We start from the raw sequence: 24432 nt of genomic DNA, 5'->3' as shown, positions 1-24432 counted from the left end.
TGGTATTACGACTTATATTAAGTAATGATGTCTATCTATATCCATCAATAATGTCAAGTTGATGTACGAACATGGCAGTGACATCAAGTATAAATAGACCTCCTGGACAGCCATCATTACCATCATTCAATCAATCAATCAATTATCCAAGTTACTATACTTCCTTACTTCCTTACTTACTTACCTACTCAATCTTATTCATTCAAACATGTTGTACAGTAAGTACTAATACCTGGCCACCCCTCGCCACGCCAATCAATCAATCACTAACCAACATCATGCATACACCAATACAGAGAACCTCTCATCTGCTGCCAGCCCAATGTCCTTCGCCAAGAATGATGCTGTCGTGACATCTGCCACCGCCGGTGGATCGGTCGACCAATCCAGCAATGACACTGCCTGCGGTTGCTTCCGTCGCCGTCGTGCCTTCATCAGCATCAACATCATCCTCGTTAATGGTGGTGGCTTTGACAATGAATTTGGCAATGGTTTTGGCAAAGGCTGGTGGTAAGCCGACGTCTCGACGACACACACCTGGCTGGCCGCCCCATGGTCATGGCTACACCTCACCATCCATCGACGCCATCATCATCCACACGAGTCTGCCAGGTTGGCCAACCTGTATACCCCCTACAACATCGATGTTAGTCCATCATAAACGTTGAACCGACACCATGTTGTCATTTTCTCCACTTCTTCTTCTTTGTCTTGTCGTTTGTTTTCGTTTCATTCATTCATTCATTCATTCATTCATTCATTCCTTAGCATGCACATAGATATACAATGGACTATATAACAATAATCTTGGGCATACTACTCTGGATTGGATATGTAAGAGAGCAACTAGGCATCAGGACATCGATCGAACACTCACTCACAGACACTCAATGACACTTCAACAACAAAGACACTCTTTGTCAATTCGCGAAAGGTCACTCAAACACAAACAGCATCAGGCACTAACAACCTACCCGATGGACCATCGTTCATAGTCTGGTTCATCAACTATCTGTTGAACTATTATGGCTTGAAACATAGACAACGACAACCGAATGTTCGTCAACATGATGGTCAAGATGATGAGGGCGAGGCCATCAATGAATCAACAGTCTTGAAATGGTTCAATCAATATCGCTGTGATACTTACACTGTAGCATTCTTTGGACGCCCGATGTTGTTCACTCGCGACGCTGCAGTGGCCAAGGCTGTGTTGGCAACATATTCAAATGAGTTTGAGAAGCCGCCCGACAGCTCAGGCGTGCTCATTCGTCTGGCAAGGAACGGCATTCTAATGGCAGAGGGCGAGCGCTGGCAAAGACATCGCGAAGTCATATCGGCTGCATTCTCACCGAGCAATGTTAGACGAATGTACTCGACATTACACGATGCCACAATGGCGACTATCGACACACTCATTCAACAAAAGGCTGGACACATTGACTGCCATCAATTGATGACCGAGCTCACATATGACATCATTGGCATGCTCTCGATTGGACATCGATTCAGCAGTGATCACACTGGACGAGGTAGCTCCAGCAGCTTCACTTTCATCCTGGACGAGATGACTCGCCCACTCAGACGCTTCTCTCGATTCATTCCATTACCATCGGATAGGAAGCTGAACCGTCTTGTCACCGAGCTCGAGGACATCATTGTCGAAGCGATCAACAAGAAGAAGGCTCACGTCGGCAAAGTCACTCGCAACGATCACGAACTAGACCTGTTGGATCATTTGTTGGGAATGGACATTGACATGGACCAAGATGAGATCATTTCCAATGTGATGACATTCTTGTTGGCCGGTCACGAGACATCGGCCAACGCATTAACATTCGTACTCTACCTATTGTCCACACATCAAGACATCCAAGAACAGCTGTATCAACAGTTGAACGAGTTCAACTCACCCCTGGACTGCGACCTCCTCGAATGGGTCATCCTCGAGACACTCAGACTATACCCACCTGCGCCAATGGTTGGACGAGTGACCAAGCACCCTGTCACTCTACCAACATACTCTGCCAAGGACATAACAATACCAGCTCAGGGCATGGTGTTGGTATCTGTATATTCAATGCATCGCAATGAGTCAGTATGGATGCATGCCAATCGATTCGATCCATTCAGATGGGCAACACAATCCAACAACATCAACAACAACTACAACTACCTTCCATTCTCATCAGGCAAGCGAGTGTAAGTATTCGAGACGTTGTGTGAGTGAGTGAGTAATCATACTCATTCAAACTCAAACTCAACTCAAACTCATACTCAAACTCAAACTAGATGCATTGGACAGAAGTTTACTATGATGGAAGCAAAGATAATCATTGGCAATATTATTGGACATTATATGTTAACTTGGGATCCATCATGTCGATTCGAAACGTATCAAAGAGCCACTCTGACGCCAAAGAACAAAGTGATCATCAACATTGAGCCCAGGTCCAAAATACTTTATATGATCTGATTCAATCAATCAATCACTGGAATGGTCCCGATCATAAACAACCTTGTTTATCTTGTTAATTGACTAGTACTTCAAAAAATACGAGATGGTCCTTGAAAGCCTTGATCGCGTATTTGGAGTTTTTTTGAAGTTTTGTGGTCTTGGATGCGTCATCCAATCTGGGCTAACTACCATTCTTGGACATGTGATCACGACAACGGTTGACGACGTCCAAGATCAGTCTAACATCTTCACAAAAGAAATCGGACTTTGTATTGACTACATCAACCAACATCCTCCCAATGCCTCATGTATAGTTGATTGCCTTGCAACATCCCCAACATTGACAACATCAATCACATCGTCTATACAACAACATGATGTTTGAATGTCAACATCGACACGCTTCTCAGTCCCCGTCCCGGCTCGCCCCATCTCACCGACTGATATCACATCAACTGACTTGATTCATTCATTCATTAACATAAATATACATAATATATAATAATAATAAGTAATAAGTTAAGTAATAATAAGAGATGGAAGGAAAGGTTATAATAGTGACTGGTGGTGCATCGGGTATTGGAAGAGCAACTTGTTTGGAGTTGGCACGTGTTGGCGCAAAGGTGATCGTGGCCGATGTGAACTATGAGCAGTGTTTGAAGACCATCGAGTTGATGCAAGAGTCCAACGCCAAGTGTGAGGCCACTGCTGTCACCTGTGACATCTCTGTCTGTGAGCAAGTCAACAACATGGTGCAAACTGCCGTTGACAAGTACGGTCGTCTTGATGGTGCCGTCAACAACGCTGGTATCCTCGGCGCCATGGGTAGAATTGGTGATTACGATGAGAATGTCTTTAATAAGATGGTAAGTAGTTAGTAGTCCCTCCCCTGCCCCTGGAACAATTCCACTCACTCTTTCATTCAATCATTCAATCAATTATTCTTCAGATTGATGTCAACATCAAGGGAACATGGCACTGCATCCGCGCTCAAGTGAGACAAATGGAGAAGCAAGGTGCTGGCGAGTACAGCATTGTCAACGTCAGCAGCATTGCTGGAATCCTTGCGTAAGTATTACAACATGTTTGATTGATTGATTGACGACTCACTCACTCACTCCTCGTTCAAACTCTTTGTAGCTTCCCCTACAACTCTGGCTACAGCTGTGTTAAGCATGCCTTGTTGGGCTTGACCAAGAGTACCGCCGCAGAGTATGGTGTACTTGGTATTAGAGTGAATGCCGTGTTGCCAGGTGCTGCTGACACTCCAATGCTTAGACAGTACGTCCCAACTGAGGAGGCCGTCGCCGGTCTGCTCATGATGACACCACTCCGTCGCATGTCCCAGCCATCCGAGATTGCCAAGCCAATCCTCTTCTTGCTCTCCAACGAGTCATCCTTCACCACTGGCCAGTCCCTCGTTGTCGATGGTGGACTCTCTGTCGTCTAATATCCCGTCCGCCACATACTACTACTTCCGGATTGATTGATTGGTTGGTGCAATCACCAGAGCTTGATCTACACAAACTACTCTCGGCACTGATGATCGTCCACCGTCCATCCCATCCAAGTGCACCGAATAAAGAGTCAGTCCTGTCCTGACTCATTATTTCTTTACGTTGCCAACTACCTAAGATTGTGTTTGATTGAATGATCGCGTGATTGGTGGAAGTGATTGATCAGCGCAACCTCCTCCATGTTTGATTGAACGAATGAATGAGCGAATGAGGGATGAATGAACGTTAGTCATCCACGGACATGTATAAACCTGTCTTCATTCATTCATTCATTCATTCTGAAGCTGCTGCAGTTGTTGTGTTTGTTTCTGCGGCTACTGCATTGCTGTCGCTGCTTCTATTTATTGTTGATTATGGTCAACAGTGAGTTGATTACATTCGTGTTATTGTTGTTGGTTGTTGTTGTTGTGAGATATATATGTTCAATCGTTCGTCGGAGTGTATGCTCAGCATCATGACTCTCTCTCTCACTTTAGTTGTGAAAAGATCTTGTTGGCCGCCTGTAATGTTGATTGATTGATTGATTGATTGATTGGTTGGTTGGTTAGTCAGTGACTCTGACATGATCGATCAACCAGTCACATTGAACTTACGCAGTGATCTAGACATTGGAAGTATTCCAAGAACTGACCAAGACAGTTGGCCTTCTCGTCGTGCTCCATGATCTTCTCGACACGGCTTGAGCATGCGTTGTAGGCTTCGAAGTACTTGGCGCACTTTGGTGCACACTCGGCGTGAGCAGCTTGCTTGATCTTGCACAATTCCATTGTATATATATATATATCTACATGTAATGTTTGATTGATTGATTCACTTATATTAGAATCATTGTTTTGCTTCATTGATCATCATCAATATCGTCTTCCAGCATCAACATGTCTGTCTGTCTGTCTGTTTGTCTTCTTCATTCATCGTTGATTCATTCGTTCATTCGTTCGATCATTCAATCATTCGTTCTAACTGTCCCAATGTATGATCGGTTTAAGAATAATCTGTCGTCTGTCCGATGTGTTATTGTCAATGAATGAATGACCAGTCGCTTGTTGATGTTCAAGTTGATGCTGCGAGTTGATATTATATATTTACATGTGTAGTAGTGAGGTACTGAGTTGTAGTTGGTAAACTAAAGGGCCCTTTTCTTGTTGTTTATCACTCACTGATTGCGTGTAACTTGAGACATCATAGCTTTGAATGAATCGTGTGTGCCCCTAGTTGCGCAAAAAAAAAAGAATCAAATATCAATGAACTTCGAATGTGATGGGAGTGGAGAGGTCCGCTAATGATCTGTGTGGATTGTTTGTTTGGTTGTTATTAATGTGACCCTCATTCATTAAGCTCAAACACACACATACATTAGTTATATATTTGATCCAAAGATGTGATTGTGGTGAGATGGATAGTGTTAAAGTGGTGACCATGTTGATTGCGAACACACATAACACACAACACACAACACACACATTAAGATGGAACAGAAGCAAGAGAAGCAGAAGGGGTAGAGGTAGCATTAACAGCAACAATAACACAACAACAACAACAACACATGATAAAATGACCTGATCAGGAGTGTGTACAAGAATGGAGAGTGAGTGATAGTGAGTTGGAGTGCTGTCAATCAATCATCGCATTGCCATTCTCTACTACTACTACTTCTCTCACCTCAATTAACTCTATTAATCAATCACACTTATTACATATTATTTATATATGTTGTTGTTGTATTAGTGGTGTTGACAGACAGACATTACCGACATATTGACATCTTACATCACACTATCACTCATCAATCAATCAATCAATCAATCACCCAAGGTACACTCACTCACTTACTCAATACACACTTCTACACAACTACAACTACAACGTCTTAAGACAGCACCAAAGTTATCCTAATTATACCATTCAACATATAGAGAGATAGAGAGATAGATAGAGTACTGTCCATTCATTCAATCAGACACACTTATTGCAAACACACTCACACATACACACAGTCCGCAGCAACAGAGGAGACAGACATACGTAGCATCCATCTGAAGGGGTGATAGGGGAGCAGTCAGTCAGACACTACCACAGGACAGGATAAGAGTGTCGTGGATCGAACAATCTCAATCAAACAAGGGAGCTTTCGTGTATCGTGTTTGTTGTTGTTGTCTTTGTCGCGTGTCCACAACAATACTCTCTCTTACTTGCTTGCTTGCAACCAAACCAAGTAGTAGTGGCAGAATCAGCAACAGCAGCAGCAGCAGCAACAGCAGCAGCCAGTATCCAATTTAGCAACAATAACACCAGCAAGCTTGATACATCGACGAGGTCGTCTCGTGTCGTGTCGTGTCAATCCAATCAATCAATCAACATCACACATTCTCATCCATCAACAAACATAGTAGTAGTCAGTCATTCAATCAATCAGTCAATCAATCAGTCAGACAGTCTCACTAGTTATCTATAACTATCCATCATTCATTATCTATTCATCTCAATCCATCAATCAATCAATTTAATTAATCAATCGATCAATCAATCAATCAAAGCACGACGATGAGCGGACTGGCTGCGCTTGATGCCTACATAGGACATGAAGACCCGAACGAATTGTTTGAGCTGATTGAGGAGATTGCCGAGGGCAGCTTTGGCACGGTCTACAAGGGCAAGCATACAAAGAATGGCAGTATAATGGCTGTCAAGATCATTGGCTTGGACGAGGACGAGACCTTTGAGGACCTGGTCATCGAGATCGACATCCTCAACCGATGCAATCACCAAAACATCGTCAAGTACCATGGCAGTTGGGTAAAAGGCGACGAACTATTCATTGCCATGGAGTGTTGTGGCGGTGGATCAATCACAGAGATATATCAAGGTATGTTTGATTGGAACCATTCCAATCACTCAATCAACTCACTCACCCAATAATGATCAATCACAGAGTTGAGCACACCACTCAATGAATCACAGATAGCATATGTATGCCGAGAGACATTGAAGGGAATGGAGTATCTACATAATAATGGAATCATTCATAGAGATTTGAAGGGCGCGAATATCTTGTTGACGGACACTGGCGATGTGAAGTTGGCAGACTTTGGCGTCAGTGGTCTGCTGGAGAATGGCGTCACTAAGCGTCTGACATTCATTGGCACACCATATTGGATGGCGCCAGAGGTCATTGAGAACAGGAGCAGTCACGTGCCCTACGACACCAAGGCCGACATCTGGTCGCTGGGCATCACGCTGCTCGAGATGGCCGAGGCCGAGCCGCCCCTGTCCGAAATCCACCCAATGAAGGTGCTGTTCCAAATACCATACCGCGAACCGCCCAAGCTCAAGAATCAAGACGGCCACTCCAAGGAGTTTGTCAGCTTCATTCAATGCTGTCTGAACAAGGATCCGGCCCAGCGCAAGTCGGCCGCAGAGCTGCTCAAGCATCCATTCCTGTCCAAGCCGCCCGACAAGTCTGTGATGCACGACCTGATCGCCAGGTACAAGAAGCAAAGGTTGGCCGAGATGGACATGCCAGAGGAGCCAGACATTGAGAATGAGTTGGACGATGACTCTGAAGAGGATAAAGACAAGGACAAGGATAACAAGGAGAAGGACATCAAGGACAACAAGGAGAAGAGACCATCATTGGTATCATCAAATGGACATGTTGTGGCTGCACCACAACCACTACAACAACCAGCATTGGCCATGTCACATTCACCTGTGGTCACATCAAAGAGCAACGATAGACTACGAGGTGATAGTGGCTCCGAGTTGGTCAAGAGGCAATCATTGTCCGCTTCGCTCGATCTCAACACATCTACGTCTTCAACCTCGTCCTCATCCAACGCGACGGCCAACAGCATTCAACAACAAAGACATCAAAGACAGACCAGCAGTAGCAGCGCAAAGGTCACCGCAGCCGCAGCCGCAGCAGCCGCATCCTCCACAACATCCGCCACACATACCACCGAGGCGTTGGTGGTGGCGCCCTCGCCAGACATGTCAACAAACAGAAAGTCAGGACGACCTGTAACAATCAGAAAGACGATGGAGAAGCGCAATGAAGCGTCAAAGAAGGTGGTCAACGGCAAGCTGATGAAGCTACAGTTGAAGGAGATCAAGCGATTGCAACAGAGACAGCGCAAGGAGGAGGAGAGTCAGGGAAGGCAGCACGGCAAGGAGAAGGACGATCTGCTCAAGCAGAACCAGCAGCGCGTCGTTCAGCAGACCAAGCAGAACACATCGCGCGACGACAAGATCCAGAAGACTCACCGACTGGAGCGCGAAACCCTCCAGCGCCAGCAAAAGAGTGACCGCGAGCAGCTCCTCAAGCGCAACGTGTCTGAGGGCAAGGGCCAGCGCGGTCGCGTGTCCGACCAGCAGAAGCAGCAGCAGAAGGAGTTCAAGGACACCCAGAAGCACCAACAGAAGCTGAAGGAGTACGAGATCAAAGACATGAGCAAGGCCGACAAGTCCACGCCCAAGAAGCTGGCCAAGCACATGCAAGCGCACCAAAAGGTGATCCAGAGCCACGACATCCTGATGCAGGATCTAATCTTCCAGCAGAAGCAGGACTTTGAGCGTGTGATTGACGACCATCACACTGGCACGCACAACCTCATGGCGGAGAACAGGCTGCAGTGGGAGCAGCTTGGTGCGTGGCACTTGCAGCAGAACACTCAGCAGACCGTGCAGCACCAGTGCGCCCTCGAGTGCTACCGCGACTACCACACGACGTTGCGTGAGAGCATGGCACTGGAGCACCTGCAGACACGCAACCAGATGGAGCAGTACCACTCCCTGCAGATCACCCAGCTCAAGGACCGCCAGATCTCCGAGACCGAGCAGCACAACAAGCAGATGAACAATGAGCAGCGCAACCTGCTCAAGGAGTTCCGTCTGAAGCAGACCAAGCAACTGAAGGACTTCCTCACAAAGTTAAAGCGCGAGCTAAAGGACGAGCGCTCGGGCAGCAAGAAGCAGCTTCAGAACCTGCACAAGGACCAGCGCAAGCAATTCGAGACCAATCTGCAGAACTGCGACAACGACTTCCAGAAGAAGCTGCAGCGCCAGCGCCAGGAGGAGGATGAGACACTGGCCACTCACCAACAAGAGGCCTTTTCACGTCTGCAGGAGAAGCAGAGCATTGCGCTAAAGGATCTAGACGAGCAGCTGCTTCAGCAGCGCAACAAGTTCGAGCACGAGTTCCAGTTTGGCGAGGAGGAGATTATGATCGATCAGTACAAGGAGCGTCGCGCTCTTCTCAAGCAGCAGCACTCTGAGAGCCGACAGATCCTGCCCGAGCAACTACAACAACAGACACGTCTGCAGCAGGACCAGTTCAAGGAGTCGCCCGCACTGCTTCAAGAGCAGCAGAACCGCCAACGCACACTGATCGAGGAGCAGCAACGAGAGCGCCTGTCGCTTCAGCAGGAGGAGCACAAGATTCAGCAGGAGAGCTTCAAGAAGTACGAGCAGAAGAGGAAGGGACTCGCGCCAACGGGCGCCGACCTGCCTACCATGTCCACTCTGCAGGCTGAACAGTCCAAGCAACAGCAGTCGCTCAGCCAGCAGCTGCGCACCGACATTGAAGTCATGCAGGAGAGACACAACAAGGACATGACTGTGCTGCTCGCCGACCAGACTACACAGCGCGAGTCTCTGTACGTTGATCAGCAGAAGCGTCTGCAGGATCTGGCCGAGGAGCAGAGGCTACAGGTGCAGCGACTGAAGGGCGAATGTCCAGCCGCCAAGGACAATGGACAGCACAAAAAGCGTCAGAAGCCAGCATTGTTGTCACCAGCATTCCACAAGTCGCCCACTGGCAACACGATGGGTGTCAACAGTTTGTTGGCGGGACAACATGGCTCTGGTAATGCCAATGGAAAGAACTCCAGGTCCTTCTCGACATCATTGCCCAACTTCAAGTTTGAAAACAACAACAACAATTGCAGCAGTAGTATGTTATCCACTCTGGGTCATGATAAGCCTCATAGTCTCAGCCACACCAGTCTAAGTCAACCAATTGGTTGATCGATCAATCAATCAATCAATAATTAAAGGGTGTTATATATATTATTATTATTATTATTATTATTATAAGTTTGTTACTTGTGTTTGTCTACATGGATGTGATTGTTTGTTTGGATATCGATTAGAAGTCATCATCATCATTGTTGGGGAGAGGGGGCAGTTCCATCAGTTTCTTCAGTTCCTCGTCAGCGCGCTTGACATCGACCATGTCCAAGGGGACCTCTGGTGGGATCAAGGGTGGTCTCTCGAATGTAACGTCTCTATTTCTATAGTAGTCCAAATAATATTAATAATTGAGTTAGAATGATGGATGTATTGGAGTGCAAATATTATGATATATATAACTTACCCAAGGAGTTTGGTCAGGAGGTAAAGGAATGGCTTCTCAAAGTTGTAGTTGGACTTGGCGGATATGTCGTAGTAGGCGAGTCCGTTCTTGCGGTGGAATGTGATCATGGATGGCTTGACATGACGGTCTTTCACATCGACCTTGTTGCCGCAGAGTACTATTGGTATGTCTTCGCATACTCTTCTAAGGTCAGAGTACCAGTTGGGGCAGTGTTTGTATGACATTCTTGATGTGACATCAAACATGATGATTGCGCAGTTGGATTGGATACTAAATTATTCATGTTGTAAGTTAATATTTGATGTGAATCAGATCTAATTGAATAATAATGGATACTTACTAATATCCATCACGGAGACCTCCGTATTGTTCGTGTCCGGCAGTGTCCCAGATATCAAAGACGATCTTGCCGTAGTTTGTGTAGAATGGTAGAGGACTGACTACACATCCGATGGTAGCTGGATTGATTAAAGTTGATGTTAGTTTGAACAATTCAATATTATTAAAAAATAAAGATGTATTAGAATGAACTTACGAATATACCTGGCGAGGAATTCACCTGATTGATGTCTGGATACATAACATGTCTTTCCAACACCTCCATCTCCAATAATCACCAATTTAATATTGGCTACAATAGGTGCTGATTGTCTGGTTGTCTATTAGTACTTAGAAAGTTAGTAATTTATATTAAGTTTATTTAATAATCAATATTTTACATACCATTATTGATAAATTGATTGATTGGTGAGTTATATTATGTATTTATAATGATATATATTTGTATTTATAATTGTAATGATATTTAAAATGATTTAAATATTTAGAACTATAAATACTCATGTCATTTCCATGACTAGTCAAGAGTTTAGTGCTTTTGCAAACTTTGTGTCTTGTCAGTGTCGGTTGTTGATAAGGTAGGTGGCACTAAGGTGGTGCTGTGCTGGCAACAGCAATTCAAACACAGAAAAACGAAAAAGAAGATGAAAACGAGGATTATGATTGGGTGTCCCTGGGTCAATCTTCATCAGAGTCATAATCATGATGAAGCTGAATCAATAATACTTACTCACAAAGTCTTAGTTATAAGATGATAAGAAGGATAACATACTCAGTACAACGTTGCAGCGCATTGAATTGGTCCGCTGCTAGTCGTTTATCAACTCAATATCTTCATAGACCGACAACATCAATCACATTCTCAAAGCTTTACCAACAACATCAGTTTGGTTTAATGTCATATACCACTGCTCCAGTCAACTACAATGTCAATCATGACTTCCTAAAGAATGATTATGTTGAGAAGCATCAATTGGAACAGTTGATCAATGATAACAGAGGATTGGAAACAAAGGATTATGTGTTGGTAGATGTCAGGAACGTCGCAGAGGTCGAGTCCACAGGTGTAATCGAATCAGCCATGCATATTCCACGTACGTGTACATTATGATGATGATGATGACGATCCCAGACCAGCTTTCTCACCCTCACCCTCCATCACATGTGATCAATCATCAGTGGGGATGTTACCAGCAGCAATTGAGATGAATGATGATGACTTTAGTGAGACGTTCAAGGTTGACAAGTTTAAAAAGACTGATCATATCATATTCTACTGCCTAAAGGGCAAGCGATCAGAGATGGCTGTTGACTTTGCCAGGGCAGCTGGATACAAGAACTCGCTCAACTACCCTGGTTCAGCAGGAGAGTGGTTCAATCTGCCATGAAGAAAAGAGGATAGAGATATTGATAAGATAAAGTATGTAATATATATATATATTAAACATGATAGATAAGGACTACCTTCTTGATGTCGGCTCTACACATTGGACAGGTTTTGATCTTGCTCGTGCACTCTTGACAGAGTACCGAGTGGCCACAGTCCAGCAGCACTGTGTCTACGGCTCTGTCACAACAGACCGTGCAACTTGTTGGTTGTTTGCCATCGACATACTCGTGCGACACATTGATTGGCGGTGCACTGATTGGTGGCATATCGGCAATTGGTGCATACTCTGATCTATGTCTACGAGCGTACCTTCTCAGGCATCGACCAGCACCATAAATCAATCCGGCCACCAACAAGAACAATAATATCGTTCCAAACAATGATCCAAAAAATACTATCAAGTTAACTAAAGGTTCGATTGATTGATTAGTTTGATTGATTGAGTGAGTGAATGATGGACACATACATGGTGATAGACTTGGACCTGGAATACTTGTACCACATGCATAGAGTGATGTGATGATGATTGAGACATGACATTTGTTGTTGGTCACAGATACTATTGTTCCATTGCCTTCATCGCATATCAGTGTGACTGATGTGTTGTAACGACGTCCCATCTGACATGGTTGTCCTTGATATACTAATGATAGTCCAGAATATCCATTTGATTGATATGTAACAGAGTTTATATAACCCAAGTGAGTGAGCTCATTACCTGGTTGACTAACATCACATATACTATCCAGTGGTCCACAAGGAGAACTAACATTGGTGCATAGATTTACATAATACATTTGATCATCTTGTTTATAAGATAGTAAATACCTAGTAATATTGGATCATTTATCAAATTACAATATTAATGAATGATTGTTAAGTATGATGGATTGTTACAATTACTTACGATTTAAGTGGACTCAGATCATAAGAGTATCCATTATCTAATATAGGTTTGTTGCAATTATCTAGTCCTTTGGGATTATCACAATTAACTATATTAAATAATAATACAAATAATGATAATGACAATAAGTATAACTTCATTATTATTGAGGAATTGGAATTAATAATTATTATTTGCTATTATATTATATTCTGGTTCTGAATATTGACAACTTCCTGATCATGTTGTCCTTTGAGTGACCAAAGTAATATCTATCTGTATGTAAGAGAGTGCAGGACAGAAGCGAGAAGAGTGAATAAATGAATGAATGAATGAATAAGTGAGTAGAGAGTGAGGGTGAGTGAAAGAAGTGAGTGTAGATAATAGTGTTGTCCATTCTTGTAGTCGTGTGTGTGTTTGAGTGTGTGTGTGTACCTGTTTAGGGTTGTTATGTGTTCATGAACTTCACATTCTTCATGATAGGATGGAACTTCCAATACTAAGATTGATTGATCAATGGATAAGTCGACTGGAACTTTATTACATTAACATTAATGTCTTGTCTTCTTGGTTGTGTCTGGCTTTTTTGTTGTTCCGCCAACACTTGTGGACGATGTTGTTTTCCTGAATTGATTGATTGAATGAATGGAGTGAGTGAGCGGAGGTGATCAAAGTATAGTGGATACCATTATTACTATATAGCATACCTCTTTGTACTTCCAGATGGGAAGTGGGGAGAAAAGTGTAGATCATTTTCTTCATCGTCAACACCAACACCAAGGTCTGATGGGTCAAAGTTCGCGTCAAAGTAGTCGTCGTCGATGACTTTGGGTGCCAACGGTACACCCTGTGTCCAATCCTTGATTGCCTTGAGGAATGCAGCACCATACTTTTGGATTCTAATCGATGTGAAGTAAGAGATCTTCTCCAACTCTGCTTCGGTCTGTGGTTTGGACACGGCCAGCTCATCAATAGAGGTGTTTGGTATGATGTGGTAGGTCTCCAACTTGTGCTCCTCGCCCAGCGCCGATCGCACGTCGTACAGGTACTGCTTGAGCTTCTCGGTGTCGGCCGGCGTCTTGTTGACCACCACCGATTTGGTCAAGTCTTCCATCACGGTCTTGCCCTTTGTCTTGGAGTTGTTCCTAAACTCCATCACGATCTTCTCGGCGCCGCTCATCAGTCCTCGGGCGCGCGTGCCCACCTTGATGTGCGAGATTGTCCTGTAGGCATTGGCAATGATGTCTTCCTCCAGGATATCCATCAAGATCATCTGATGCAGAATGCGGTCCACCTCGTGTGGGTCGGCCGACTTGCCGGCGCCATGCTGGGGCAGGTCGACGTACTTGCGCTCGATCATTCTCTTGTTCTTTGAGCCCTTGTAGATGTCCTTGATGGTGCCAATCGGCTCGTCCTTGGCTTGCTGTACGATCTTGAGTAGGGTGCGGGCGTCCTCGGTGACGTCCCTGCGCGTGATGGGGTCGGTCGAGAGACAGTTGTCGCAGGTCTTCTTGCACATCTCCTTGTCGAACGAGTCCTCGCCCAGGTACTGCAGCTGGAGCTTTCTGCGACAGTCCACAGGGTTCTCGCAGTAGCCCACGATACGGTTCAGGTTCTCCATGTTCTCGCGAATGCTCGCGTGTGTGCTGCCCGTGCTGTTCTTGATCAGCACCTCCTGGCGGAACTTGTCTCCAAAGCTGTAGTAGAGGATGCAGTGCGAGAGATTGCCGTCTCTGCCCGCACGACCGCTCTCCTGGTAGTAGCCCTCCAACGACTTGGGTAGCGAATGGTGGATGACAAAGCGCACATCAGGCTTGTTGATACCCATGCCAAAGGCGATGGTCGACACGATGATCTTGATGCGGTCTCTCGTCCAGCTCTCCTGGGTGCGCTGGCGTTCATCCGGCTCCATGTTGGCGTGGTAGAAGTTGGCGCGCAGGCCCTTCTTGCGCAGCTCCGACGCCACGGTGACGCAGTCGTTCCTGCTGATGCAGTAGACGATGCCCGACTTGCCCGGATAGAACTTGTTGATAAATTCGGCAATGTCGTCCACGATCTTCTTGCTCTTCTTGACGACGGCGTACTGCAGGTTGGGTCGGTTGAAGCTCTGCTTGAACGTGATGGGGTTCTTCATGTGCAGGTTAAATATCACGTCCTTCTTGACGCGCTCGGTGGCCGTCGCCGTCAGCGCGAGTATTGGCAACGAGGGGAACTCTGTCTTTAGCAACTTGAGCTCCTTGTAGTTTGGTCTAAAGTCGTGACCCCACTGACTGACACAATGTGCTTCATCAATGACCGCTCTCGCCAACAGTCCATTGTTGTTGAGATTCCTAAACAAGTCCATAATCGCAGGGCTCTGAACAACCTTCTCAGGAGTCAAGTATAGTAGTTTGAGCGTTGGAGGTGTCTGTCTGAGGTCTAGTCATGCGTGTGGATGTTTGTTAGCATGGTCCCGCACTCAAATCACTCATTCAATAAAATGACATACCTCTATATATCTGTGTTACATCCTCTGATGATGTGGTACCGGTTAGGGCTGCAGCTGGATAGGCAAGGGTCTGTAGCAGCATGACTTGATCTTGGATGAGCGAGATCAGTGGTGAGATGATGATGGTGACACCTTCATTGCACATGGCCGGTATTTGGTAGCAAAGACTCTTGCCTCCACCTGTGGGCATCAGGACAAACACATCATGCCCGGACATGCACGCATTGATGATCTCGACTTGATTCTTCCTCCACGATCTATTACCAAACACAGTCCTATTGATCCTCTCCACCTCATCCGTCCAAGAGTACTTGCCAGCCCATTTAGTTGCATTGTCCACCAATGATGAAGTAGATGAATTCAAAGAATTGTTGTTGTTGTTGATGCTCCTCTTTGATGTTGACATGGTGTGATGATCGTCTACGATATCTTGGATGTCTGGTGGATCGTCATAGTAGTTGGCATCACCTCCGCCACCGCCACCATCAGTGAAGTCAGAGTAGTCAAACTCATCAATGTCAATTGGCGTTGATTGATTGTGAAGTGCAGATGATGTCGATGTCGATGTAGTGGACGTGAACTTCTTCTTGTCTGGTGGTGGCGAGGATGAGAAGGGTATACTGGCATCACACCAGGTGTTGTCCACAGAGTAAGCATCGCCGCCATAGTCACCATCATAGTCTCCTCCTCCTCCGCCGCCAGTGTCAAAATCAAAGTCATAGTTTGATTGATTGCCACCACTGCCACTACCATACTTGTTGTTGTTGTTGCTGTTGCCATTGAATGTAGATGTTGATGATGATGTGCCATTGAATGAACTGCTTCGGTATGCTCCATTGCTGTTGCCATTGTATTGATCAGCAGTACTTGAAGAGTTGAATGATGTCGTGTATGATCTTTGAGCAGGTGTTGTGAATGATGATGATGATGATGATGATGAGCCAGTTGCCATTGTGTTGGTAGTGGTCGTCGTCGAACCAACACCAACACCATTGATTCGCATCATATCCAGCTCATCCAACTTCTTTGATAGAGTCTTCTTTGTCTTTTTGATCTCTTGCAATTGGTCATACTTCTTAGCCTTCTCGGCATCAGTCGTAGCACTTTGCTTCTTTAACTCCTTCTTCCTCGCACCCAAATCATACAGCTCTGCCTTGACCGAAGCGATCTGATTACTAATCGAAGGTTGCTGTGTTGTCATTGGTGCCGCGCTATCATCATTCCTACTCGTTCTAATGTTTATGTTATTGTTGTTGTTGTTGTTGTTGAATGTCTTGGTGCCAAGTATTACTGATGTTGTCTTTGGAGTGGCTGAGTATGTGAGGTCAACACAATCATCATCATTTTTGTTGCCAGGGTAGTCATCACCACCACCACCGCCATTATCATAGTCATACGAGTCATCCATCGTATCGTTTCGTGACGCTGATGCTGATGATGCTGCGGTCTTTGTTGAGCTACTACTCAACTTCAATGAGAGTGGATTGGTGGCACTTGCTTTGAGAGGTGGCTTGAATGGAGTCAACAAGGATGTTATTGTCGTGCTCGCTGAAGTTGCAACACTTGAACCTGAGGAACCTGACTTTGATAAGAATGATGAGAATGATGAAGTCGTTGATGTCGTGGTAGACGCAGCAGTTGGGGTCTTTGATGGCTGGACAACCGATTGTTTGTAGTTTGATGTTGTTGTTGTTGATGTGGCAGCAGTTGTCGTTGCAGGGACAGGAGCAGGCTTCTTTGTAATGGTCTGTTTAAAGATATCTTTGAATTGATTTAGAGATTGGATGGTACATTTGTTGAGTGGAGGCAGATCGTTATAACTTATAAACTCAAAGTCTTTGTTGTTGTTATCTTGAAGATGCTGAATGTCCTCCTCGTCCTCCTTGTCTTTGTAGTTCTTTTTGAAATCAAGTATTGATTGTCGTTCGAACAAACTAAGTTGTTCTTTATAATTATTTGATACTGATGTTGGTGTTGATGAGTTTGCTGTTGCTGTCGATATCATTATATACACATATTATTATTAGTTATCTGTGTTTTCAAACTGAACAACTACAAAGACCCTAGAGTGTGTTTGACTTCAAAGTCATTCATTTCTAAGAACTTCACCTTTTTCAATTTTCGAGATAACTATTAGTCAAACTAACAACTAGTTCGTTCATTATTGATTGACAGGTGTTATCTCAAGTGTCAAATGGACCAGGAAAAGTAATTACACTTATACCCTGGTAAGACATTATAATAAGCCCGATTGAGAGTAATAATATCAATCAAAATAAGTAGTACTGTTGTTGTTGTACAACCATGGTCCGCAGTTTTGCAAAGATTTGTCGCTTTTCAATTTGCCCAGTCTCACCAAGAGGGTGAGCAAGTCTCTCTGATTTATTGCAAACATCAGAGATATGTATTTGGTGTAAGTATGGGCATGAGTGAGTGGGGGCGGGCCTCATGCACTTGGGCTTTGCCGTGCCCAACCCTTGGGTTAGATTCACACACTAATCTTGGGATTGACAACAGTGTTTCCTCTTTCTCTCACCCAACACAAATACACATCTCAAAAGTGATTGATAACAACGTGTCCTCCACATCCTTCACTCATTCTTTCATTCATTCGTACACATCTTAGACAACATACATACACACACACACACATACACATATATATTGTTGTATTATTACAAATAACGACAGATAGAGTAGATAAAGATGATGATGCAGAGTGGAATGATCGACTCACTGCATGAGGAGAATGTGGAGGTCGATCAACTACCATTGATGATACCAATCATTGATGATTACGAACCGAGGAGTAATAAGTGCACACCAAATTCAACGCCAATGACCTCGCACAATCATATACGATCACCTCTGAAGCGACACCTAAGCCAAAAGTCTGACGACTTCCTCTTGGCCATTGGCAACCTAGAGGGACTGCACTCGAGTGGTGATCACTTTGAAGAACATCAACATCAATCACATGATCAACAACAACTCAATCAAAGTGGAGGTGGACATGGTCAGACTCAAGACAGCGATGATGAACAAGTTATATTTGATACGGGCGATGAGGATCAGACGACTCACGTGTCGTATATATCACATTTGTCGACGCCTCCACCACCTTCAGAGACTACGCCGCCAGCCTTCCAAACAACACGCAGTGGTAGTGGCAGTCTAGAGTACGACAACATGGACATGGACACAATGTTGGCCAACAGCGGCAACAATGGCAATCGCCACTTCCCCCGCTTCTACTACCGTCACAGCATCATGGACCCCGTCAGCAGACCGTTGTCGGATGGCAGCGGCGGCAACATGTCACCCATGGACGAGAAGGAGGCCATGGCCATGGCAATGGCAGACCATGCTTTGACCAAGGCACAAAAGTACAACACTACAACTGGCTACATCGAGGGCAAGCACAGGAAGCACGATCACTACCGCGACGACTACTTTGAGTTTGTGGCGCCGCCACCCACCACGCCACACAAGCCCACACGAATCATAGATGACTTCCTTTCAGACTTTACCAATGATGGTGCCGAAGGAGATGAAGATGAAGACGAGTTGGTGTACGAGAGGATCAGGGCGTCGGGCGGTGGCTCACGGCAAGAGTCAGCATCAAGTAGTCGCCACGCGAGTCACAAGAGTATATCAAGTCTAAGCAATAGTCATAACAATGGTAGCAGTGTATATAATAGTAATAGTAACATCAACAACAATGGAAGCATTGGCAACATGAGTGGAGGTGGTAGTGGTGGAAGTGTCAATGGCAGCAAGAAGTACAACAGTGGCAACAACAAACAGGAGCAAGCACCACCCTTTGACTACCGCAATGGACGTGATTTCCAGTTGCTCCTGGATCGCATCAAAGACAACTCAATGTACTGTGGAACACAGTTTGCCGGTTTAATGGCAAAGGTGAAGCTGATAAACAACTCTGTAAGTTATCCATCCATCCATCAATCAATCAAACGATCACTCACTAACTCATCCATCCAATCAATCAATCATAGATGAATCATATTATGTCCAAACACTTTGAGTTGTACGCCAAGACAAGTAATGATGTCTTGGACGAGTCATTCCAGTGTATGGCAATGATGCAATCACTCATTAATAGTATGGAACTATTGAATAGTGATGTCTTCCCAATGTATAAACTAGCCTCTCAAATGTATGTTGGATCAATCAATCACTCCATCACTCTTGATCAATCATTTAACTAATCCCTCAATCCAATCCATTCACTAGTAAACACGCCAGGAAGTCATTAGATCTCTTGGAACTATATGTTAATAGATTACCAAGCGATGGAAGCAACGCTAATGGTAACAGAAATGGAAAGGCAGGCTAGTTAAATAATGTACAATACATAATATATATATATTTATACTATCTATCTTATGAATACTGCTCGATGAAGTACTTTAGCAGTGTCTCCCTTGTGCGAGTTATCTTGTTTGCAAACACTGGAGCCTGTAGTGATGCCAGCTCACCATTGATCACTAAGTTGATGATTGAGGATTGGCGAGAATGTTAGCCTAATGAGTTCGAATGAATGAATGAGCTCACGTCCACTTACACTTTGTCAAGAGGAAGTCACGCAGATGGTCCTTCTTGATTGATTGAGGTATGGGAGGACCGAATGTCTCGACGCCATCCTTTGTGGACACTCCAACCTTGTATGTGTTGCAAAGTCGGTCATACTGAACTACAATGACGATGTCTAGAATGATGTGGAATGTTGTTAGATGGATGATGGATGATGGATGGACTGGACATTTTCAAGTCAACTTACGATTGAACTGTGATGTTATCGTTGATGGAACATAGCTATGTGATCCTTCGTTGAATATAATTACACAGATGTCGTTACCAATTTGTCGTTTACGTTCAATCTGTTGTGGATCACCTTGTGTGTAGGGCAACAGTGTGGACACGTGGAACATGACCTCATTGCCCTTAAACTCTGTATATAATGAGTGAGTGCCAGTAGTATTATTTCGAACATCCAGGCCTGCTGAGTATCTTGTCCATCCCATCAACTCTATCCTGTTGCCCAACAAGTCCAAGAAATCTTCGTATTCTTTGTTTCCAGTCTCTGTTTGTTCATTGATTGATTGGAGTGATGTTAGTGAGTTGGGATCATTCCATCTATGATCAATCAATCTCATTTGACTTACGATTTGAGAATATGTCGTCATCGATCAACTGTCCATCCTTGCATAGGACTAGACCAAACTTGAAGCCAGAGGTTGTCTGTCGCTCCTCCAGGGATAGGAGCTCCTTCTGGAACTCGGACTGGTTGGTAGCCAGTGATAGATGCTTGGCGTCGATGCTGGCATCGATTGTGTTGACTAAATGGCTGATGATCTTACGCTTCTTTAACTTCTTGGATAAAGACAGCTTGCCAAAGTTGATCGATTTGCCATCCACAGAGGCGACGCGCACGCCAAACTTGGTGTGCAGTATGCCGCTGTGCCTGTCACGCATGGCGTTCTTAACGAGGGAGAAGGCGATCGGTCCCACCTTGGCATCCTCGCCCAGAAAGCTATGCACGCTCTCGCCATCGGCAAAGCACTTGCGATAGAATGAACTCTGTTGCTTGTCCAGCTTGAGCACGTTGTTTGGCTCGGCGCTTGAGGACAGCGGCTGGATGGACCATCCGGCACACTGCTGAAGTATGGGCTTCTTGGCGAATGTTGGCGAGGGCACTGTTGACACCCTCCTCAGATGAGCGAGTGTGGATGCCGATTGAGAGTGTGGCAGAGATTCGGAGGTGGCAGACTGGTCGTCCATCTCGTTGATTGGCGACTTGGTGCTGATAGAGTTTGGAGTGATGAGCATTGCGCCATCCATTCTCCTTGATGATGGCGTCGAGTCCATTGACAGATCGCCTCTCTGACTCATGTCCACAGAGTTTCTCGTTGATTGTATCTTTGTCTCGATCAATATCGCATTGAACTTGTCCGGGTACAACCTGGGGTAGGGTAGATTGTGTTAGGATTGAATGAATGATGGATGAGATACGGATGGGTAACATACTTCTCTTTGATTCTTCTATCCTTCCTGTTGTGATAGACTCCAATCTTGACGATGCCACAGGTGTTGAGAGATAGCTCGATGATGGTGTTACTGTAGATGAACTTGAGGAACTCAATCTCCAGGATGTTGTCCTCGTCCACTCCCAGTCTATATTCGACGAGTGGTAGTGATTGGAGCGCGGCGATCTTCTTGAAGATGTAGCTCTTGACCTGGTCGACCAGGACATGGTCCGAGAACAGGAATGTGTAGGTCTCCTGGTTCTCTGGAAGTGACGGCAGGAACACCTCGACCTTGAACGACTTGAGCAGGTTGTGTGCCGAGCGCTTCATGATCTCACTACGCAGGTAGTGCGGAATCTCATCCTCCTCGGCACCGCTCTCATCAGCGTCGTCACTGTCTTCCTGTGCGCCATTGATCATCACGGGCATCGACTGGAACTGCTGATGCTGTTGCTGTAGCTGATGCGCAATGTTCATGGCCGATGGATGTGAGGACTTGCGTCCGGGTGCCGACACTGGTAGGGTTGCTGCCGATGATGTCCGTGAGCAAGCTATCCTCTTCTTCAAGATCTGTGAGCCAAACTCCTGGTCGTCCTCACTCGTGCTATTGCGAATGTCCTCTCCCAACATCTTCTGTGATGGGAGTATCTGGCCAACCTCCCACTTGCGAATGGTTCCACTTCCACTCATGTTTCCATTGCCATTGCCATTGCCGTTGCCATTGGTGTTGCCATTGCCGTTGCTGCTACTTCCAGAGTTTGCATTGCTCTTGACCACGACTGACATAAGACCTAGACTCTTGCTGGATGTCAGCTGAGATGGGCGTTTGGCCAATTGTTCATTGATGCTCAATAACCAATCACACTTCTCTCGTCCAGTATCGAATGACAAATAGAAGTGCTTCTTGTCCGTAGCGATCAACACACAATTGGGCTGCGTAGTGAACTTGGAACACTGATTGATTGATTGATTGATGTGAGTGAGTGATTGGAATAGTTCCAATGTTTGATTGAACATACCTCTTGTATCGATACAATGTTGGACAGGTAGATGATGCCCTTGAGTGAGAATTGGGCCAGGTCCATCTTGTGATTGGTTTGCTTGGCGGGGATGCGCGACTTGATTGCTGACACCCACTTGTGCAGGTCTTCCTTGGACACGGCCTGGAAGTAGAACTTGCCCGTGCTGAGATTGATGACAAACTTGTTGGACATGTCCTTGTAGACATCACACCACTGGCATTCATTCAAATTGATGATGCCCAATGGCTCCTTCTCCTTCTGCGTGCGGTAGTACTCCAGTGTCGTGTCCAGCAACTTCATCCATCTGACCTTCCATCCCTTGCCCTCCTTCTTCTTTCCAAGCTCACCTTCCATATTTATCTTTACCGGTGATACCAATGAATTGGAAGAACATGTACTTATAAGCATCTTCTTTGACAATCCCTTATCCTTGATATAATATTGTAGTTCTGCTGAGGACTTGAGTATGAACCACATCCTGTCGTCGTCGGGTTGGATTGGTTAGTCCAGTCATTCATTGATTGATTGAGTGGCGGGGATTGAGTGACACATACTTCTTCCAAGTGCGGAAGGACTGATTGTTTCCACAACGCTTCTCTATCCATCCATACTTGACTACCTCACTATATTGATTGTTACCGACTACATCTCTTATTCGCAATGATAGTCTCTTCATATGTGCTCCAACTGTCGCCATTAGTTCGTTCTTTTGGAATGAATGGAAATTAGGATGTGATGGATGTTGTGATCAATCAATCATTGAAACATACATATTCGTTGCTATTACTTGTATTGCCTTGTTGTTGTTGATTGTTTAGATAGTTGATTAGAGATGATATCTCGTCCAGCCTTGATGTTGCCAGTGTGATCAACTTTTGGTCGTCCTGTAGTTGTTTGTTCGTCTTGTATTCATCCAACTGCTGTTCCAGATGATCCAACTCCACAATGGAGTACTCCAATATCTTCCAAAGTAGACTTGGTTGTGATGATGTAAGTGATCTCTTGGAATGACTATAACAAAGATCTAAAAGTTGTGTTATAGTTGGTGTTGTCTGTTGTTGTGTTGTTGATGTCTGAGATGTTGTTGATGACTGTGATGATGAATGAGATGGAGTAGTCTTCTCAAAGTTGACGAGGTCTTGACAGAAAGCGATCAACACCTTCTTTGCTCTGGCATCCGATAGTTGATGGATCAGAGCAAGCACTTGCCTGCTGCTGTCATCTTGTTCGTGATCGTCCATGATTGATTATTTGGTGCTATTGTTATGCTTATTGATGGATTGATGTATGATGATGATGTCGCTTCAATCTTGATTGATTGCTTGCTTGAGGTGTGTGTCACAATGAATGTGATGAAGGTGTATCACATGAATGGGGACTGTGAATAGTCTATAAATGAGGTCACCAACTAACAAGAGAGAGAGCCGAGTGCTATTCTACACTCTAGGTTGATGTTGTTGTTGATGTTGTTGTTGTTGTTGTTGTTATTGTTATTATTGCTCTAAGTAGTGAAGCAAAGTCAATTGAATTGGATTGGATGGATGGATGATGTGATGAGGGATGAGGAGAGAATGATGATGTTGGTTGATTGATCAACCAACCCAAGCTTGGCTATCCAGTCAGTCGTGTTTGTTGTTTGATTGATTGAGTTATATTTAAACTCCACTTCCTTATTCCACCTTGTGCTTGAATCAATCAATCGCTTGGGGGAATGGATGGATAGTACAGCCAGGCAGGCAGTCAGGCAACCAGACAAACAGGGAGGAGGCACGTCACTTCCGATGGTTTACTTGATGAATCGATTGATGTGATATGAGTGAGAGTCTTTCCAAACACACATATACACACAATGTTTGGATTGAATGTTATTATTATCTGTATCTCTCTATTTAGTCATTGGATTGATACTTACTTA

The 24432-nt window shown here is 44.9% G+C and overlaps 11 protein-coding genes across 11 annotated transcripts; 6 read left to right on the top strand and 5 right to left on the bottom strand.

Annotated features, from left to right (window-relative positions):
* Window positions 1-208: 208 nt before the first annotated feature.
* SAMD00019534_078060 (hypothetical protein) lies at window positions 209-514 on the top strand (the record flags this gene model as incomplete). The annotated part of the gene is made up of 2 exons (XM_012896846.1): window positions 209-218; window positions 297-514. The coding sequence occupies 2 exons, from the start codon at window positions 209-211 to the stop codon at window positions 512-514; spliced, it is 228 nt and encodes a 75-aa protein (XP_012752300.1).
* Window positions 515-1174: 660 nt separating this feature from the next.
* Window positions 1175-2476, top strand: SAMD00019534_078050 (hypothetical protein; the record flags this gene model as incomplete). Its single annotated transcript, XM_012896845.1, has 2 exons — window positions 1175-2202; window positions 2293-2476. 2 exons carry the CDS (start codon window positions 1175-1177, stop codon window positions 2474-2476), a joined length of 1212 nt encoding a protein of 403 aa, XP_012752299.1.
* Window positions 2477-2991: 515 nt separating this feature from the next.
* Window positions 2992-3908, top strand: SAMD00019534_078040 (hypothetical protein; the record flags this gene model as incomplete). Its single annotated transcript, XM_012896844.1, has 3 exons — window positions 2992-3324; window positions 3408-3526; window positions 3599-3908. Coding segments are annotated over 3 exons (762 nt in total), but the record flags the coding sequence as incomplete, so codon positions are not given.
* A 442-nt stretch (window positions 3909-4350) lies between these two features.
* SAMD00019534_078030 (hypothetical protein) lies at window positions 4351-4662 on the bottom strand (the record flags this gene model as incomplete). The annotated part of the gene is made up of 2 exons (XM_012896843.1): window positions 4351-4475; window positions 4569-4662. Coding segments are annotated over 2 exons (219 nt in total), but the record flags the coding sequence as incomplete, so codon positions are not given.
* Window positions 4663-6516: 1854 nt separating this feature from the next.
* SAMD00019534_078020 (hypothetical protein) lies at window positions 6517-9996 on the top strand (the record flags this gene model as incomplete). The annotated part of the gene is made up of 2 exons (XM_012896842.1): window positions 6517-6838; window positions 6905-9996. 2 exons carry the CDS (start codon window positions 6517-6519, stop codon window positions 9994-9996), a joined length of 3414 nt encoding a protein of 1137 aa, XP_012752296.1.
* Window positions 9997-10117: 121 nt separating this feature from the next.
* Window positions 10118-10949, bottom strand: SAMD00019534_078010 (hypothetical protein; the record flags this gene model as incomplete). The annotated part of the gene is made up of 4 exons (XM_012896841.1): window positions 10118-10262; window positions 10346-10615; window positions 10686-10803; window positions 10889-10949. The coding sequence occupies 4 exons, from the start codon at window positions 10947-10949 to the stop codon at window positions 10118-10120; spliced, it is 594 nt and encodes a 197-aa protein (XP_012752295.1).
* Window positions 10950-11435: 486 nt separating this feature from the next.
* SAMD00019534_078000 (hypothetical protein) lies at window positions 11436-12069 on the top strand (the record flags this gene model as incomplete). The annotated part of the gene is made up of 2 exons (XM_012896840.1): window positions 11436-11778; window positions 11864-12069. Coding segments are annotated over 2 exons (549 nt in total), but the record flags the coding sequence as incomplete, so codon positions are not given.
* Window positions 12070-12124: 55 nt separating this feature from the next.
* On the bottom strand, window positions 12125-12694 carry SAMD00019534_077990 (hypothetical protein; the record flags this gene model as incomplete). The annotated part of the gene is made up of 2 exons (XM_012896839.1): window positions 12125-12480; window positions 12541-12694. 2 exons carry the CDS (start codon window positions 12692-12694, stop codon window positions 12125-12127), a joined length of 510 nt encoding a protein of 169 aa, XP_012752293.1.
* Window positions 12695-13511: 817 nt separating this feature from the next.
* Window positions 13512-17453, bottom strand: SAMD00019534_077980 (hypothetical protein; the record flags this gene model as incomplete). Its single annotated transcript, XM_012896838.1, has 4 exons — window positions 13512-13584; window positions 13668-15378; window positions 15449-17345; window positions 17412-17453. 4 exons carry the CDS (start codon window positions 17451-17453, stop codon window positions 13512-13514), a joined length of 3723 nt encoding a protein of 1240 aa, XP_012752292.1.
* Window positions 17454-18154: 701 nt separating this feature from the next.
* SAMD00019534_077970 (hypothetical protein) lies at window positions 18155-19802 on the top strand (the record flags this gene model as incomplete). The annotated part of the gene is made up of 3 exons (XM_012896837.1): window positions 18155-19390; window positions 19465-19625; window positions 19703-19802. Coding segments are annotated over 3 exons (1497 nt in total), but the record flags the coding sequence as incomplete, so codon positions are not given.
* A 50-nt stretch (window positions 19803-19852) lies between these two features.
* Window positions 19853-23758, bottom strand: SAMD00019534_077960 (hypothetical protein; the record flags this gene model as incomplete). Its single annotated transcript, XM_012896836.1, has 8 exons — window positions 19853-19956; window positions 20034-20177; window positions 20250-20552; window positions 20635-21431; window positions 21497-22449; window positions 22515-22995; window positions 23072-23223; window positions 23288-23758. The coding sequence occupies 8 exons, from the start codon at window positions 23756-23758 to the stop codon at window positions 19853-19855; spliced, it is 3405 nt and encodes a 1134-aa protein (XP_012752290.1).
* Window positions 23759-24432: the final 674 nt, after the last annotated feature.

The sequence above is a fragment of the Acytostelium subglobosum genome, assembly GCF_000787575.1.
Source record: "Acytostelium subglobosum LB1 DNA, scaffold: scaffold16, whole genome shotgun sequence".
Classification (NCBI taxonomy): Eukaryota; Evosea; class Eumycetozoa; order Acytosteliales; family Acytosteliaceae; genus Acytostelium; species Acytostelium subglobosum.
The sequence above is the reverse complement of the archived record's forward strand: the minus strand, read 5'-3'. Positions and strand labels throughout refer to the sequence as shown.